The following is a 20,482-nucleotide window of genomic DNA, read 5'->3' on the forward strand; positions in this document are numbered from 1 at the left end:
GACTCTTCATTTTAAACATTTATCATTAAGTATTTACTAAGTGGCCCACAACTTTTCATAATTCTAGGTAGCTTCTGCCTCCTAAAAATCATCTGCATATGGACACTTGTTTAATTAATACCGGGGAAACCAATCAGAATTCGTGGTTTACTACCAGACAGCCAACATGCTCTTAACTACTGTCCCATAAAGAATTTTAATTCCATTTCATTAATTCTGAAAAGGCTGCAAAAAGCTTTGATAGGCTGCTAACACAAACAAGATTAAACTAAGATAAATTCTAATAAAAAGACTAAACTAATTTCTCATGAGAACCCATACTGCAGCTGTCTAACAGGGCTCAATCAATTCTGGAAGGATAACAAAGCCTCATGGTGATGCATCTAACATACACACAGCAAGGGTAGTGCATGGTCCTTCGAAACTGAAGAAACTTTCACCTCCCAGTTGCAATCGATGGAACTGAAGCTGCTAAAGTTAATGGCCTGTCAAATTCTACAAATCTCATTACGGCAATTCTTCAAAGATCTGTTATTTCTTTCATGTGGGAAATTCTTCCATCCATGTAGCACACAAAGCCATCTCCATGAGAATCTCAAGAGATGCCTAAAAGTTACAGAAACTAAATAATTTGTGCCTGGTTAGAGATGGGTCAAGGGTCACAACTAGAATTTTAATTCAGAGCTTCCAGACTACAGATTCTTAATACAATCCCTCTTGACATATCTTTTCATTACTGTCTCCTCTATGGCCCCAAATCCAAATTATTTCATATCTGTGGAGAAAAAAATGAGAGGTCTTAGCCCCAAATTAAAAACTACCTTAATTTTAGGGGAGAAAACATACATTTAGAGACAAACCAATGATAATTTTCAATATAAATGACGATGAACAGTTATGGCTAGTTATATTCTGATTTACTTAACTCTCACCAAAGGGAAGGAAAAAATGCTTAAAAGAAAAAAATTAAGAAGTTCCACCAACCCTCAACCATACTGTTTTAAAGAAAGTGTCACAAGAACACAGCCTTTTAAAATTCAGTGATTATTTATTCCAAAGAGACAATATTCACAAAAATATGACAGTTTGATTCTTAATGTATCAGTCAGTTAAGTGGCATGACAAAGGAACTCATAATAGCTATGATACAATTCTGTATTTAAACATACAATCAAAAGGAAATCAAGGTTTGGCACACACAAAAAAAACTAAACTAAAAATCTCTAAACAGATCACCAAGATATTCAAAATCAATTTTATATGCTGGAAAAAATGAAATTTGGAAAGCTCTATATTTGTCAAAAATTTGATTACTGATACAAATGAAGTTCTATCCAACAAATTTTCAATATCTGAATACTGAAGCTACACAATCTTGATTTTGAAAATACCCCATTGATAAATTCCAGTTGATCAAAATTATTACTTCAGGAAAAAATGTTTCTAAAAAACATTTACTACTATAAATTGACACATAGTCCAAAAAAGTTTTAAGTGTATACTCTAACACAAATAAGCATACACTGAGTAATACAGTCTAAAAATAGCCATACTTAAAGGAAAAAAAGTTCTGGCCCAATCATCTCTCAAAGGGGTAATAATTCAAAAGTTTTTTTATACATTATGAATATTTACTCCCATGAGCAGCATTTCTAATAAAATGATTACAGTAGACATAGTAATACTACACATCTTAGTGTCAACAACCATAAAGTGGAAAAAAAAAAAAAAAAAGGCAAAACAAAATTATACAAACAACTTACCAGATCTAAGTTTGGTTACTATAAAAACTTTACTAAAATAGTCTTACCCTTCATTTTTGTAAAACAAATTCAAAACATTTTAAATTGAAAGATCATGGAATGCATGCACAGAGTATTAAACAACTAATTTTATACTATTTTTAAAATCTTAGTCAATTTAGGGGGAGAAATAGTACATCTAATTCCTCATGTAGTTAATTTTCTTCAGGCTGTTCACTATTGAAGTCAACTTGTTCTTCTGTTCCTTCCTCTTCTTCTTCCACTTCTTCCTCTTCTACTACTTCTTCTTCTTCTTCCACAGGCTCATCAATCTTTTCTTCCTCCTCATCAGATTCTTCTCCTTGTTGTTCTTGACTTGGATCTGCAGCTTCAAAAGGATTCTTACCCTGTAACAATTTGTTTATAGAAGTGACATATTAATTTTATGTGAATGAAATTCTAATACTCTGAACTCTTTAAAATGATAGATACATGTGATCTGTTGTGATGAATATAGCCTTAAGAAGGCATGTTTGTAGCATTTATCCTACCTTTTACCAATAGAGAGCAACCAAAGAGATTTGCCAACCTACTGAAACTACTACCTTATTTCCCATTTTCCTACAGCCTATGTTTTCAGCCTAATAAAATTCTAGAGACATTCATATGAAATAACTTTTTAATTATTTTTAAAACAAAGCAAATCTTATAAAGACTAATTGAACACAAACTCCTCATTAGTCACTGTATTTTTATGAGTCTTCTTAAGCTTCAATTGAATGTTTCAAGTTTCATATTTGCAACCGTACTAAAAATTTATGACAGACATAAAATCTGAATGTCTCAATTATTGGTGATAGTGGAATTGAAAAAGCCAAAAGAATATTTACAAAACTGAACATGCCATTTTAATCTCAAAAATGGCCTGACCTTAATACTTAGTAGCCTAAGCCTATTTCACTTAATTTAGCAGTCTAAGGAGATGACTTTCCATTCTACAGTACCAATTCAGTACTATCCTACTCTGCAAAAATCATTATCATCTCCTAGGAGTTTGAAAGGAATCTAAATTACAAATCACAAAATTGCTTATATTAAAAGGGGGTAAGTTTTACTTCAGCAAGATTTCAGTTCTACCTTCCCAGTCTACAGTTCCACTGTAAGAACATTTAAGTCTTTAAAGACACCAAGCCCAAGAGATTTCTATTGGGAGCCTTAGAAAAGACTTACAAAACCCAGCCACTTCACAATTAAGTACTACTACTCTGTTCTGATGTCTCTCTAATGAATGAAAAAAAATGTAGACAGAAACACATTCCACCAAATAACCTGTCAATATTTTTCAAAATAATTTGCAAGTTCTTTTTCTACTGATTACTTTTTGATATAAGAACTAAGAGTATTAACTGAAAATACCTGCAATTTGTGCCTTTACATAATTTTGTTTAAAATATCAACCATATAAGAAATGACCAACGGGATGATTTCAGAAAGGCCTGGAGATACTTATACAAACAGATGCTGAGTGAAATGAGCAGGGTCAGGAGATCATTATATACTTCAACAACAATACTATATGATGATCAATTCTGATGGACATGGCTTTCTTCAGCAATAAGATGAACCAAATCAGTTCCAATAGAGCAGTAATGAATTGAACCAGCTACACCCAGCTGAGTATGAAACACTACATAGAATTCCCAATCCCTCTATTTTTGTCTGCCTGCATTTTTGATTTCCTTCACAGACTAATGATACACTATTTCAAAGTCCGACTCTTTTTATACAGCAAAATAACTGTTTGATATGTATACTAATATTGTATTTAATTTATACTTTAACATATTTAACATGCATTGGTCTACCTGCCATCTGGGGGACAGGGTAGAGGGAAGGAGGGGAAAAATTGGAACAAAAGATTTGGCAATTGTCAATGCTGTAAAATTACCCATGCATATAACTTGTAAATAAAAAGCTATTAAAAATAAAAAAATAAAATATCAACTATATCATAGTTATAGCTAAATAATTTACATAAGTATAGCTAACAATTTACTCTTTGATATCTATCTAAAAAACTTTAACACAGGACATATATGAAAATTGAGGTCAAGATGGGCAAGTTATTTCTAAAGGCTTCAATTTTACGAGACTCCAAGTTCAGTAGGAGTCAGTACTATCATGTGGCAGGTTAAAGTTAATTACATGTAAATATGGATTGCTAGAATCATAGCTCTCAGAAAGATATCTTGATAATACTACACCTAAAAAAATATCCAAGTAGCAAAAAAACTGTTCAAAAACTATATATATATATATATATATAGGTCTGTATTCAAAACATTCAGTACATAACTCCCTAACATTATTTACTAAATCTAAAGATGGGAATATGTAAAACTGTAGCAACTTAACCATCACAGTATTATATTAACACTTGGAAAATCTGCTCAAAATCTTACCTTAACAAAAAGTTCATACCGTGCTTTTACAATTGGATTATTCAAGATGCTGGTTGCAGTTAAGACACTCTCTCTTTTTATTTGTTCCCTATATGCCTACAAGAAGAAGAAAAAAGCCATAAATACTTAAAGAGTTAACCCATATGAAAGTATTCAAAATTCCATATTTTCATTCAAATCATTCATTTTCTATAACATCAGAAAATTGCTGACAAAGTCTAATAGCTAAAATAACTAATTGTTCATTCATAGGATTTCAAGACTTTAAAAAAGTGCTATACCTTAATATACTATAAATATTACTAATCACTTATTATCTTGTATAAATATTATGACTAAGAACCTATTTGTGCTAATTATCAAGAAATAAATTTTTCCTCTTACTCCTAATGCTATTCTAATAACAAAAAAGCTGAGGGAGACTTGTTTTAAGATTGCATTTGTAATGCAGTTTTTCTGCCCTCAATCCAATTTCTTCCATCTTTACTTTTCCCCGTTTTATTCTTCTTTTCCCTGTCTCTTTCTTTTTCTATGCTTACTTCCTATTACTAAAAGTGAGCAACAATTTTCACCAAAAATATAGGCATTCTAAAATGAGGTTTTGTTATAATAATTAAGGTATTTAAATTCTAGTGGGGGGAAAAAAAGGTAGAACAGGGAAGATGGGTGGAAGCAGAAGGGATGGTTAGAACAGGAATGGTAAAAATGAAATTCACAAAATAAAAAGTGGGTTTAAAGATGTTTTAGGTCTTATTCTGGGAATCAGTGTGAAAATGTTTATATATATTCTTAAAGTGTATTCCACTTCAAAGTAAAAGATGTTATAAATTTCTTTATGCTTGGGACAGAGTTTTCTAATTTCTTCCCCAAACCATAAAATCTTTTGACTTTTATTGACCTTAATAATGACCCTGTATGAACTACAACATGACCTGAAAGCTAGATCAGCAGAGAAGCAAAACTATTTAAAACTAGAATATAACTCAAAATTTCAAAGATGATATAATGATCCAGTATTTAATAATCGTAATGCTTTTTCTCTTTTTAATAAGTTTACCTTACCTACAATTCACCAGAATCAACTTTAAATATTGGCAAGTTTTCACTCTCTCAGTAAAGAAATAGTTTTAGGAATTGGGAGCTACATGGCCTTTTAATTACAAAGAAAAAAAAATAATTTTTTTTTTCTGGCAAAGCAAGTGGTGTTAAATGACTTGCCCAAGGTCACATAACTAGGAAGTGTTAACTGAGGCTGCATTTGAACTCAGATTCTCTTATCTTCAGGGCCAGTGCTCTGCCCTCTCTGCCATTTAATCACCCCAAATCTAACTATTTTTAACAGCATTACTTGTATACTTATTTTTCCTTTCTTCAAAAATTAAGATCTCAAACCATTCAGCATGATTTAAAAAATTACAAATCTAAGTATCCTTTCAGACACAAATACATGAAAATATTTATAGGAATCAAAGTGAAAGCAGTTCAGAGTGACCCAGGAAATACCACCAGCCCTTAGCAGCACAAATGCAAGAGAAGTCAATGGCTTACTAGACTAGATTCAAACATACTTGTTTCCCCTTGGCATGGTCAGGAGATTTTAAGTGCTGTTGAACCGAACTGTGTAAGGCAGGTACATACACACTGCAAGCACTGCAGTGCACAGTCTCTACTTTCATCATGTGGTCATCTGCAGTAACCCCTAAAAAATACATTCAACTATTAAAGAGAATTAATAACTCACAGTGCAACATTAAAATGCTGCCTTGAGAATAGGAGACAAAATCACGTGTAAAAGACTGTTATTCCAATAAATATGAGAAATCAATTATATTGATTAATGAATATACATATCAGAAAAGATCAGGACTTATATAAACATTTTCTCTATACTAGAACCCTCACACAAATCAACTTTTGTCATTTCATTCCCATGTTACACTGAAGGGCAAAAAAAAGTTATCTAAAAAATAGGAGGATAAATTGGAAAAAACAAAACAAAACAAAATCCTACAGTGCTTAAATTTGAAAAGCTAGAGGCCAAGAAGAAAATCTAACAAATTGCATACAATCATGAAGGGCATGAATATGGTGAACATAAATTCACCAAATCCCAGCATATCTAGGATACCTGAATACTTGCATAAATATGCAAATTTTCATATTATGTCAACTACCGATATACATAGTAGGACAAGGATAGTGTTATCCTAAAAGGTAGTAGAGGCCCAAAACAAACCAAAATAGGATCAATAATGATAAGACATAAATCCACAGACAACAGAACAACAATGAGCTAGAAAAAGGAATTACGCATGTTTGGGGTTACATAAGGAATTTAAAAATGATGGTAACATTGGACAACCCTGCCTTATTACAAAATTCTCTATGGTATCATGAAACAACTTGAGACAATGTGGAGAGACCAAAGGGATCTGACATAGTATCATGGATCATAGGATTATTGATATTCCTACAATCTAATTTCTGTATTAAAAAAAAAAAAAGGAATATGATGAGATCTTCAGTGACTCAATAATTTCAAAGAATGAGAAAGAAACAGGGATACAGAGAAAGGCCAAGTACTGAAGTGAGAGGAGATGAGGCGCTTCTCTGCAGCAGGATTCAGGAAAGAGAAGAAAGGACAAGTTGAAGGAAAATGCAAAAGAGAATTCTATTAGGGCTCCAATGTCTCACCTTGAACACCCTCCCAATTCCTCATGTATCATCTCTCTCATTCCAGAAAAGACAAAACATGAGGACATAACTTCCTTCCAGAATAAACCATCTCATTTTTGGCTATTTGGTCTTAAGCAGTCCTCAAAAAAAAAAAAAAAAAAAAAAAAAAAAAAAAAAAAAAAAAAAAAAAACCTCTTACTCTTGACATGAGTAATATTGACCCTTAAGGAATCCAAATTGGCATTTGTTAAAATCCTCTCCTTATGCCTAAATGCTAAGTGCAAAGAATGATAATAATCTAATTCCAAGTCCTTTATCTGAGGTATATTAATTTCTTCTTCTCTTTTTAAATGTTTTCCAATGTGTATTTCAATATAATTTTTCCCTTTATAATCCTATACATTTTATTTTATACATTTAAAAACACTATTCTGAAAAAGAGGCTCATGGGGCTTCACTAGACTGAGATAGAGGTTCATGACACACAAAAAGATTAAGAACCTATCTTATTTACAGCAATAGAACTGGAAAAATAGGTCATTTCTTTCATTTGAAAAGATTCATATTCTGGTATATTAATTTTTAATCACAGCTCATGTTAAAAGGTGATAAAATGGAAGCATTTAAACTACCAAAATATTTATTGCTGTAACATCAAAAGGAATTTTAGAAATCAAACCTAAAAAGAATTGTTTAAAAACTTTAAAAAAATATGCATAATTTCCTGAGGAGAGAATTATAGAAAGGGGATAGTCACATTAATAAAGTATATTTTTTAAAGAGAGAAGGGGAAAATAAAATATTTCAATAATGTACTTCTTAGAGGAAATAAAATACAAAATAGATTCATTTGATCACATAAAAATAAAATAGTAAAGAAAAATATTCCCCAAAAGTTGTATCAACCATTTCTGCTAAATTTCTAAGGGACTAATAAATTGGCAAGAATTCTTCTATAAACATGTGCCTTAAAGGATCACATAATTACTATTCTAAGAATCCACAGAGACAATCTAGTTCAATCACCTCACTTTATGGATGAGGAAATAAAAGTGCAGGGCAATAAACTAACTTACCCAAGATCACAAAGTGGGAGAGAGAGCCAGGATTTGAACCCAGGTCATCTGACTCCAAATCCAATGCTCTTATCCCACTATACCACAGGGAAATGAAAAGGCAGTTCTGGAAATCCATAAATTACCAATAATCATATCAAAAAGTCCAAAAATCTCTATAAATGAAACATAAATTAAAATTCTTTTGAATTTGACTTGATACCCATCAAATTGGCAAAAATAACAAAGGAGGGCAACTGTGCTGGTTTAAAAAAAAACACAAGCCCCCCCCCCCCCAAAAAAAAAAAAAACTATGGGGGAAGCTGTGAATTAATTCACCCCCTTGGTTAAGCAATTTGAAATTATGTTGAGTGCCATAACAATATACACTCTCTTTAAACCAATGATCCCATAGCCTGAGACTGTTGTATCACCATAATCTTATGACAAAGGAGGAAAAAAGAAATGTTGATATAAAAGCATGGCAAGTAGTAGCACTTAATACTCCTAGAAGCAGCAAGCTGCAAACTAACATTCAGCCGCTGGAGAATGGCAGAACAAGCCATGGTAGCTATTATATCACTCTTCCATAAAAAAGAATTCAAAGAATATGGGATAAATTACAGGATGAGAGACAATGTAAAATAGAATCAAAAGAATAATAATAGACACTCTACAACTATAATTAGAGAATAAGAACAATAAACCGAGGTTACATTCACAAAAAAGGACAAAAAGAATCAGGAAGTAAAGGGTGGCAAAGGTGTTAAAGTCATGCTTTAAGAAAATAGCACAAATAATATACAACTTAATTATTCACCATGCTTGCTCATTTTTCTTCTTTATTCCTATTTGTGAATCTTAAAGATTTTTAAGGATATTTTGCAAAATTCTATCACTTGCATACCGTGAATATGAAATCCAAAACACATAACAAAGTAAGACTACTGCCTTTAAAATGATTTTCTGTTTAAGTATTTATTCAGCAAGTATCTTTTGTCTTCCATTCTGAATCTTGCTCCTAATTAGGTGAAAAGGATATCAATTCTCAAGAGATAGAAACACAACAAGCTTCCAAGCTTATCAAATATTTAGAAAACACAAATGGTGAAAAATATCTACCTTCCATTACATCTTTTTCAACCGCTTTGACAGCTTCTGAATCATTCGTCGTCTGTTGTTTACGCATTGATGTTTTCTTGAATTTATTTACCATACATTCCTAAAAAGAAGAAAGAAAAAAAGTCCAGCAGTATAAATATATAATAGCTATCATTGACATAGTACTTTGAGGTTTATAAAGCAATTGATATCTGTTGTGGCACAGATGAAGAGATATTATCACCTCAATTTTAAAGAAGAAGAAACTGAGACTCAGAAAGCTTAAGTGACACGGTCAAGGTGACATAACTAATTTGTACTGTAAGAGAAATTGCAGATCAGTTATTTCTGACTCCAAACTGAGTCCCAACCCTCAAGAACTGCATAAGGTTATAAAGGAAACATAAAAAGGTGTAAAAGTTAAAAACCAATATAATTAAATATAAAGATATATTAAATGAATCACAAACCTCGTAGGAGTTTTTGTTTTGCTATGATTGTTTTTAACTGGAGAAGCCAATGCAGACTGGACTAATTAACTGAAGCTTTATGGAAGAGGTAAGGAAAACCTCCTCCTATGTCAGGGATGAAACATTTCTGATAGTTAAAATGACTCATTTTCTTTTCAATGTTAGATTCCCCACTCTCATCAAGATTGCCCATTCATATTGACAAAAACGTTTAGATTCTAAAGTCCTTCTCATCAAATAGGGTTCCAATTAATTTCTTATTTCTGGACTACAGTATGTGACATCCAAGTAAAAATTCACTTTTTCAAGGTTTATCACCAAAAGTCCAATGGGCTGACAGCAAAAGAATAGAATTGTCAAGTGCTAAACATCCTAATAAAGCAATTCTGTAAAAAGAATTCAGTTTACTGCTCACTCAAAGCAAGCTCTTCATATATTCCATCATTTTTACTGCAAAAGATTAACTCACCAAATATTGCATATACTTTCTAATAATCACAATGTACAAGAAGAATGTATAATCCACAAGAACCAAGTTTCATGGAATCAACAGAGCTGCTTCCAGTACCTGATAGATTGTCAGGCCATGGGCCCAAACTGATAATAAGGGAACAAAGATAAGACCTTCAAGTTAATAAAAGAGACCTTCCACCAATACTACAGTATACTGTCATGCTACAGATTCAAGTTCTCTGGAAGCAATTTAAGATAAGGGAATATATTTTAGACTCAGTAAATGCCAACATAGTTGGCAGACAGACACGATTAGTATGCTGGAAAAGAGAAGCTAGGAGAAATATAGTTTTGGCTAGCACCTACTGCTCCCTGCAATGGACCACCATTACAAATTCCTTTTCTTATCTTTAAGCTTAACCATTGGATGTCATGACCTCATATGCTTTGGCAGTTTCTTGAAGATATGGACTGCTTTGCTTTTTTATTTATATTTCTATTAAATAGCGCAGTAACATACATACAGTAAACAACAAAGACTTGATTAATGAATAACCAGTAACAGCTTTCTGCTTAGTCCCCAGCATCTTGTTTATGTACTTGTTTTTTTAATGTGAACCCCATCTCTGATCCTCAAAGAGAATGCTTCCCTTCCCCCTGCTTCAGTCTCTGAACACCTAATAACCAGTAAGTATTGATCATATGTCTACTTTAGAATTCAGCATCCTGATTACTCAACTGTTATTACTTTCATTATCTTAATTCTAATAAAGGGGGGGTTAGGGTCCATAACTGAAAAAAGCTACTTACGTGCAAAAATTCCATAACTATTTTGTCAAATTTGGTTTGTTTCTGAATATGATCTAAGGTTTCCTTGTGAGAAGAACTTTCCAAATGAAGCTCAATTTCTTTTTCTTCAAATGTTCGAAATTTGCAAAATGAACATGTGAACGCCATCCTATGAAGGAACAAAAACAAACCAAACCAAAAATTTTAAGAAAATGGTCAAAACTTAAGATTTCTGAGAACTGTACCAATGAAATTGATAAAATAAGCATTATTAATTTTCTGAAGTCCCCCCTGAGAGCAGGAGGAAACAACACTACTTTTATAGGAGTAAGTGAAGAAATGTTCATCATTTACAATTTCATCATTGTAACTGAACAGTCCAGCATTTCTGGTCTGTATTCCTCAATCTATGCATGACTAAAAAGGTTCACAGCGATCCCTATACTGAACTTCTAAGTTAAGTCAGAGTCCAGAAAGGTCCACTTCAAAGTTGTACTACAGAAAATTTAATTCTCTAGTTGAGTTATCAAGATCAAAATTTGCACCTTAATTTTAATTTCATAATTAGGTACCTAAAGAAATCAAGGGAACTTCTGAGAAGTCTGGACCAAGGTAGTATTATTACTCAAGATTCAGAAATAAACTCTTTCTCTGGGTGTCTCTGAGAACCAGCAACCTTCTTAACAAAGAATTATTGCTGGCTCATTACATCCACCTCAGTCTAGACAGAAATATTCAGAGCCTCTGGAATAATCCTAGAATTTAGGATCATGGTTATAAGAGTTAATGACAATTTGTAAGAAGGTAATAAAAGCTATCTTGAAGAGGAAGGAGTTGTCATAGGGGCTAAAGAATTTCCCCTCACTTGAAAATGTGAGAAGATTGAATGGCATGTTGACATATCTTGCCATTCACTTTGCTACTGCCACTCTTCTCCCACACTCACCTGAACAGCACCCTCCTCCTCTCTGGACCTGAAACTTTGCCTTCCTGTCCAGGTGACCTAACCAACTCAGCATTGGAACCCCATCCTAGAGGTGACTTTGGGGAATGAATACAAACTCATTAACCAGGGGCAGCTAGATGGTGCAATGAGTAGAGCACCAGCCCTGGAGTCAGGAGGACCCGAGTTCAAATTTGACCCCAGACACTTAACACTTCTTAGCTGTGTGACCCTGGACAACTTACTTAAATCCTAAATAACTTGCCAATCCCCACGTTCTCCCCCAAAAACCAAACCCATCAACCAACAGTATTATCTAAATGGTCCCAAGACCACTGCTTCCTATTCATTTAACCTCCACATTTTGGGACATCTTTCCATGCTTCCTCTAAGCCATGTACTTGCCCCTACTTCCCCTTTCCACTTTTTGCCTCTTGTTTGGGGGAACAGTAATCAAAGTGAGAGGCTCATACACCTAGAGCTCACAGGATCTAGAGGTTCTTATCTACAGAAGAGGAAAATGAAGCTCAGAGAGCCTGAATGGGCTTGTCCAGAATGAAGTTGGCAGCAGCCATGCCAAGGTCTAAACCCTTGATCTCAGACAACAATTCTGAGCATCTTCTCCAGATGTGCCAGTGCTTCTCACTGCTGATGGGAAGGATGTGATACTTAGCAGTCCTGAGATTCCACTACCATTGCTAGCACCCCCTATTCCAAGGCCACTGCTCCTCTCCTTTAGTGGTTTTAGCTCCTTCAGGAAAGGGACAATCAAGGTCTCAGCAAACTTTTAAATGCTTAATGACATCTCTCACATAGTAAGCACTTAATGTTTATATAAACAAAAACTGCTTATATTATTCTATTAAGCACAGACCTGTACTCATCACCATATTTTTCACTGATCTTCTCTCTTCTCCGCCTTTGTTTCTCTCTTCGTATTTCTACTCGTCGTTTCTCTTCTTCACTTTTAGGAGTCATTTTAGCTAGTAAAGCATACAAATAACAACAGTTAAGACTAAAAGAATGTTTAACAAGATTTTTTTCTTCTCTTTTAGCCAACAGGTTCAGAAAACACTTTTTTGTTTTCTGAAAAGAGAGGAGAGGGGAGGGGAGGGGAGGGAAGGAGAGGGAAGGGAAGAGAAGGGAAAGGGAAGAAACAGCAGCAAATACCAAGAAATCATAGTCAGGGTCACCTAAGTCCCTAGTGCAAAATAACAAACAATCTTAGAATACAATATTCCAAAAGGTAAACAAAAAAGGTTTACCATAAAGAATAATTCTCCCTACAAAGGTGAATATAATGCTTGTGGGAAGAAGGGGGAAATAGGCTGGGGGGGGGGGGGGGGGGGGGGGGGGGGGAGGAAGGGAAATGGACTTTTAGACTTTTAAGCATTAGGAAGTGAAGACTGGAAGTGAGTAGGAGCTTTAAAATGTAAAACCATTAGAATAAAGAGGAACTTAGAAAGGTAAATATACTTAAGAAACAGGAAAAAGCCATATGATGACATATCTAATGGTTTAAGAGGCGCAAAGAAGAACAAGTGTCCCATCAGAACTTAAATGTCCTTAAAGGATATTGAGGACGTTTAAAAAAAAAAAAAAGAGGACTAAGGGCTAGATTATATTGTAGTAAGGGTTTTGACAGAAAGGAAAAGTAAAAAGTAAAAAGACCACAAAAAAATTAATAAAAAATAAAGAAGATAAAGAAAAAAAGAACTCAATTCTAAAGGAATGCTCATCATTTGCAAAATGCTTGCTAAACAAACTATAGTATTTGAATTTAAGAGAATATTATTGCATGGTTAAAAAAAAAGTTCAAATGACTGCAGGGAACTCAAGAGTAGGATGAATCCTAGAAAATGCAGAGTAGAATCAAGAGTAATTTTTACAAGGCCAAACATTCTTCAAACTTTGAAAGATTTAGGAATTCTGCTTTTGATGACGATGTCTCTAGAGGGCTTGTTATGAAACATATTGTCAACTTGCTGTCAAAGAAGTGATGGACTCAAAAGAGAAGAGACATAAATCTCTAAACACACCCATTTGGAGGATCTATTTTGTTTAACTTTGTTTTGCTGTTAGGAAGGTTCTCTCTTTTTTTTTTAAAAAATTAAGGGTGGAACTAATTGGGGAGGTTTGCAATACACAAACACATACAGAAAGACAGACAGACAGACACATACACACACACATATAAACATTTTTTTTTTTTAATACACAGGACAGAAATTCAGTCAAAAGTAAAATAGCTAATTCCCCAGCTTGTCTTAATAAAAATTTCTTTCTCAAAAGATGAAAAGAACTAGTGATCAAAATTCCAGTTTGGGACCTTGTGCTCACCTGGAAGTGGGGACTTCCCAATTAGTTCCACCCTTAATTTTTTTTAAAAAAAGAGAGAAAACCTTCCAAACAGCAAAGTGAAAATAATGGGAACTTTATTGATTTCAAAAATTACCAAAAAAAGCAGAAGGTAAGTGGATCTCAGGGGCCATCTAGTATTATCTTTATCCAAAAGGAATCCTCTTTATAACTTAGCAAGTGATGATATATTTGAAGCTCCTCAAAAAGGGAGAATCTGAAGAAAGTTTATTCTACTCTGGGATAGTTCTAATTGTTGTAAATTTTCCCTCACATTAACCTTAAATTTGAAACTTACACACAGCCCTCTTGGTTCCAATCTCTGAGGCCAAACAGAACCAATTTTCATTTCTTCTATTAAACATTTTTTAAGTCCATTCAATGTGCCAGGCTCTATGCTTAGTACTGGGGTTAGAAAAAGAGGCAAAAGAGAGTCCTTGCTCTCAAGGTCCACCACAAAATAATGGGGGAGACAACATGTAAACAAACATTCAAAGAAAGTACATACAGGATGAATAGAAAATAATTAAAAGAGGAAAAGCACTGGAATTAGCAGGGGTTAGAGACTTCCTGAAAAAAGTGGAATTTTAGTTGGGATTTAAAGAAATCCTGAAAGATAGCAGTCAAAGCAGAAAAGGAAGAGTTTCAGGTGAACTAAAGGAAACCCCAAAGCCAAAAGATGGCATGTCTTGCTTGTAGAACAGGAAGGAGGCCAATATCACTAGAGAACAAAGAATGCATATTGGAGCATACAGTGTAAGAAAAGCAGAGATGGTTTGGGACCAGATTATGGAAGGCTTTGAATACTTAATAGAGCATTTATATGTGTGACATGATCCACACACTTTAGCACTATTGTTATTTCCCTGTTATCCTCTTAGTTTCTCTCCTCTAGTCTAACTTTCCTCAAGTTTCTCCAATCACTGCTCATATAACAGGATCAAGGCTTATGTAACAAAGGAGAGAAACGCCAAGCATAATCTGACATAGACTCCAAATTTGGGAAGGACATACGTCAAAGCATTTAGTGATAAAACAGGTAGGATACTATAATTCAAAATTTTGTAAAAGGTTCTGCTTTTTTTGTTTTCTCATTGTGAGGGGAGATGGTGGGGAAAGGAGAAAAAATAAAAATAGAGATAAAATAAAGTTGAAAATTTTTTAAAGTTACAATGAATTGCTGTTAGAACTGCATAAATGGCTGGATCCAAAGAACAATAACTAACAACTTGACTTCAGTTGGGAAGAGATTTAATGAGAACAATTCACTAACTTACATAATCAGTGCAATTTTCTACATAAAACTTTTGTGGAATCTAAACTAGAAAGTATCCCCCCAAAACCACCACCCCCAACCAAAACAAAACAAATGAAACCCCCCCCCCCACAAACCTACTTTATAAGTAAAAAAGCCCAACTGATCATTTTACTTTAGTACTTACTAGGTGATTTTTTCTGGTTTATCTTCTCAATCACTTTTGTCAGTTTGAGTTTCTTGATAAATGTTCCTCCAGGCTTATTAGATGGTTGCATCAATTTTCTCTTGATTCCTCTTGCAGCAACTGCTACATTACTGGGTTTGTTATGATAGTCTACAATAATTCCAGGTTTACGCTTGCCTCCAAAATCACCCATATGCTGTAAATTTGCAAAATCATTAATTATTAGGAAATTATCCAATCTAAAAATGTCAATTCATATATAAGTTATACATTTCCTATTCTTTTGTTTATTTCTGAAAACTCCCCAGAATGTATATTCTGACATATGCAGCACCCTGCAAAAACATTTAATGGATCAGTATATATTTTCACCACCAGTAGAACAAATATGGATATTGCCTACCTATACAATGGATTTCTGAAATTCACAGTTATTAATTCAGATCATGAATATGCCTATCAAAAGGCTAAAACTTGTACAACTCTCTCTGACAACTCCTCTTCAGAGTTCCCAATTGAACTATCCCAAGAAAATACCTTATAGTGAGTCTTTACTTTGCTAAAATTCTGCTTCTAACTAAAAGATTCTTTTGTTTGGAGTTCTATAAAAGGAAAAAGATGCTGAGATCCATTAAAATTTTAACAGGCTAAAGATTCAGAGCTAAAAGGGACCCCAGATACAATTTAGTCCAAAACGTCTTCCCATACTCCATTTTACCGATAAAAAGACTGAGATCCAGAGAGATTAAGCAACCTGCCCAGTATCAGGCAGGTTTAAAAAGCAGGATCATTTACTATCCCCTTCAGACCCAGCACAAAGTAAAGAGTAATCACATCTCATCTACTCTGTGAGCATTCCCCACTTGGAAAATGAGATTCTTAACTGTAGTTTCATATAGAAAAAAGCATACAGATGAACAGAAATCCAAATAACTTTATTTTTACTTTTTCTTCTGGTCTAGGAACTACCAAAATCCCAAGGGAACAAAAGCCTCACAGAATTTTATTTAAACAACCACAATCTTCAAATACAAAGCACAGGAGTTATCTGAAGAGAAGAGACCAATGGGAACTGTACAAGTGCTATTGGGGGGAAAAAAGAAAATCTTATCGGTTTATTTAATCAAAAGAAGGGAAGAAAGAAAAGCCCATTCAAACTGGACTGGTGAAGCCAAAGAGCAGAAATATCTGTTTTACTGCCATGAAAACAAAACTGATGTTTCTTAAAAATACTATTTTTTAGATGAAATCCCACCAAAAAAAAAAAAAAAAAAAACCCTAGTTACAATAAACTAGTAAACCAAACTGTATAGAAAATATTTTAAAAGTTCTATAATTTTAACACAAGTTTTATAAAAACCAATGACTTTCACTTTTCAAATCTAAGATCTAAAATCCCAACTATTTTTCAATTCCTCTTATTTACAAAATATACACGAAACTGAGATATATTGTTAACAATTGCATTGTTATCCATGTAAACTATATTTAATGTAATTAATAACTGAACAAAATTTCCAAGATGACTTACAGGTTCATGATTTTAAAAAACCAAAAAACTTTCAATAATTTTCCATTAAAGGTGCAATGCATTTTAACATAATAGTGAACTGCTATAAATGCAAAATTTCTACATGAGGACACCAAGTTATATTGAAGTATTTGTTGCCTATTAATCAAAACATGTTCTTTTTTATATATTTGCTCAAAATTATTTTCCTTTGCAAAAAAAAAAGGCAGTTGACTTAAAAAATCCATTTTTAAAAATAAAGCAGTAACAGAGATATAATATCCTTTATACAACCAAGCTACATTATAACCCTCAAATCCACATACTTACTATAAAAAATTTTTCATCAATCAAATTACTTATGAATGCAGGTATAAACACTAAATAACACATTTCAAAATTAAACAATTAGGAGATCAAGTAAAAAGTACTCATTTAAATAGTTACACAAAACATTCTTTATCATAAAATATGATCACATTAAGGCAATCAAGATATTAAACTAACTGTACATAAGAAATCATTTCTCAATGGTAAAACTAGTTATATGGGGGAAAACCAAAAAAGAGACTGCATTAAAGAAATTAAAATTGAACAAAGAACTACAATATACAACTCATTAACACATCTCCAAGCATCCTATCTCCATCCCGCCCCAATGTAGAAACATGATTAAGCAAAAATGAAATGCTTCCAACTTTTAGTCTTTATTGTTTAATTAATTATTTAATGTGGAATCTGTTGAGAATTATGCTTGCCAGAACTTATCAGCAAAACTTTTTGGGTCATACATTGCACCTTTAACCTACTCAAAATCTTAAAAGGTTTCACAGTTACCTTTTACAATAATCTAAAAATATCACACCAGCAAAAATGCTCGTGTTTACAAGGAAAATGCAACTCCTTTTAACCCCTTTTAGACCAAACCTGTATCATCCTCACTTTTTAAATAAAAGGATTTGAACTACTCCTCTTCTACTGCCATTCATTTTCAACTTTGTCAACTTAAGAAAAACTTACTTCCAACTCAGTTTATGCTTGGTCAAAGTACAGTGGGATGAAAACAGTATGTGATCCATGTTATAACTACGGTCTTGAAAGGGTTTAAAAGAGTGACTAGTAAAAAGAATCTGAAAAGATTCTGTTGTACTTACTCCTCGGCCTCGGCCTCTGCCTGTTGATGGTCCTCCAAAAGCATCATAGTTTCTGCTTCCAAACGTATTTTCAGGATAAGCAGGCGTTCCTCTCCCCCGAGAGCCTACAGGTGCAGGCTTCATATGGGGTGAAGAAGAACTGCTGTAGGAAGAGTAACTTTCTCTTCCTCTGTCCTCCATAAACCCAGGCCTCAATTTTGAACGGGAGTAAGGTGCTTCCCAGCTAGACCCGCCCTGGTTTCTACCTCCGAAAGAGTCAAGGCTATTCCGGTAGGAGCTCTCAAATCGACCACCATAACTACCTCCGAAGCGGCTTTGTTCGGGTTCATTAAAATCATAGCCAGATCTGTACAGATCTCGCCCACCCAGAGAAGACCCGGAGTCGTAAGACTCATAAGGTCCAAACCTGGAAAAGTTGCACAGTGAGGGAAAAAAAAAAGGTAAGCTTACTAATGTTAGACATTTCAAAAGACAAATTATCAGTTGACATTTATCAACTAAAATCCAGTTATGCTATGTGGATTTATACAATTCTGGTTTTGTTTAAATTTGATTAGAGCTGGGCAATTTAGTACACAAGCAGACAGAAAACTCTGTGAGCCAATTTCTAAGAGCAAGTTTAATTAAATTCGCCTTAACTTGATGTATCTACTTCTCAGTGGCTTTTCTATGAAAAGGAAAATGTTTTTCTGTCATCATTTAAGCCCAGCCCTACTCATGGGGGAAAAAAATTCACCTGCTAGAGTTCAGCAGATAGTTAATTTTTCCTTTTGTGAACTCTTACCTAACACTGAAACAGACACAGCATTTACAACACCTTAATTTTCAATTAGGAAAGTATCCTGGGCTACACATAGACTATTAAGAACCCAGAACTGAAACTTATGCACACCAAAAGTTTGTCACAAAATTATTCTATTGCCTCTGGAACAGCCTAAAATTTGTATGTTATCCCTGTTAACAAATTGAAACAATCTGTCAGACTTCGAGGTGAATCAAGTCAATAATCAATCCTCAGCCTCTTTACACTTGTAGACTACTAAGTCTCACAAATTCTAAAGAATTAAGGCACATGATATAGGACTGAAAAATGACATCTATCTCCAATATATGCCCTCTACCTGTGAAATTTCAAGGCAGATGGGAAAGGTTATTCATTGTGAATGATGAACTGTATTAATTACTTTAAAAATAATTTACTGCTTCCCCATACCACCTCCCCCCCCAAAAAAAATTACAGTTCTTTGAAATTGTCCTAAAGAAAGGAGCACATAATCCCTTCTCATTTTTAAATAAAGAGAAATTCAACAGAAATTAAAACAACAAAAAAACCCACCCCTTCCTTTTCATCATACAAATCTAGACTTACAAAATCATATTTATATAATAAACTAATTACTGAGAAATTTTTAGAAACAAGATTTACAAATGTTGCTTGATATTTTTATTTATGAGTTAGTTTTATTAAATAAAAGCCCTGTTACACACAAAAACACAAAAGTCTGTGGAAATAGTCTAAGCACATTTTCAATGAAATATGGTAATAATAGACATTAAAATATGTTACATTATTTCAATCATGTACAGATTACTAAATGGAAGGTACTATTTACTTCAGAAACTCAGCAAGTAGAAAAAAGTATATATTTTCCATTCGAAAGGAACTGTCAAATGCTAAAAGAGACAACACACATTAAACATCAGGGGAAAAGTAAAGTCTACCACTGAGGAACCCAGACCTTACAATTTGGGAATAAGAACATGAGACTCCTTTTTACCACTATCTACTTTGACTTGCTTCCACTCAATAAGATTCTTTATGCCTTAAGGGATAGCAGATTCCTTTATTCCAGAATGTAATTGAGCTAAACCTTGCAGGTAGATCAACTAAAGCTTACATCTTACATAGTAGCAGCACGTAAATATAAATAACACTGTACCCAAATTAAAAATGAGATTATAATATTTATAGTCTTTTTTTCTATGCTACTATCCTAAAGCTTATGTGTTTTTGGTGTAAGCAGTACCTACCAATAAAATAACCTGGATATGATTTAAAGAAAAGAAAAAGTTTAATTTAAAATATACTCTTACAGTTATACATTAAAATAAAAAAAAATATGAATAGCTACCTTAAATATGTTCCTTAGATATAGAATATTACTAAACAAATTTTACTTAAAATCATCCTAGTTAAAAATGCTTTGCTGTTTTTCCCACCATTCCCACTTAAGAATAGACTGAGAAAAATAATTAACAAAGCTTCAAAAAATATTAATGGTAGTAATAAAAGGACCAAAATTATTTTAGATCACAGCTGATTGGGA

General features: G+C 33.4%; 1 protein-coding gene across 1 annotated transcript in view; it reads right to left on the reverse strand.

Annotated features, from left to right (window-relative positions):
* Positions 1-1,028: 1,028 nt before the first annotated feature.
* LOC116423781 (DBIRD complex subunit ZNF326-like) overlaps positions 1,029-20,482 on the reverse strand; it is a 30,984-nt gene continuing 11,530 nt past the window's right edge. The window contains exons 4-11 of the mRNA XM_031969344.1: positions 18,156-18,561; positions 15,492-15,687; positions 12,566-12,674; positions 10,770-10,917; positions 9,058-9,157; positions 5,773-5,903; positions 4,205-4,300; positions 1,029-2,149 (exon numbers count right to left, since the gene is read on the reverse strand). Of these exons, the coding sequence (XP_031825204.1) occupies positions 1,958-2,149; positions 4,205-4,300; positions 5,773-5,903; positions 9,058-9,157; positions 10,770-10,917; positions 12,566-12,674; positions 15,492-15,687; positions 18,156-18,561 (1,378 nt within the window). The 3' untranslated portion in view covers positions 1,029-1,957. The remainder of the gene's footprint in view (positions 2,150-4,204; positions 4,301-5,772; positions 5,904-9,057; positions 9,158-10,769; positions 10,918-12,565; positions 12,675-15,491; positions 15,688-18,155; positions 18,562-20,482) is intronic.

The sequence above is a fragment of the Sarcophilus harrisii genome, chromosome 4 (assembly GCF_902635505.1).
Source record: "Sarcophilus harrisii chromosome 4, mSarHar1.11, whole genome shotgun sequence".
NCBI classification, from domain to species: Eukaryota; Metazoa; Chordata; class Mammalia; order Dasyuromorphia; family Dasyuridae; genus Sarcophilus; species Sarcophilus harrisii.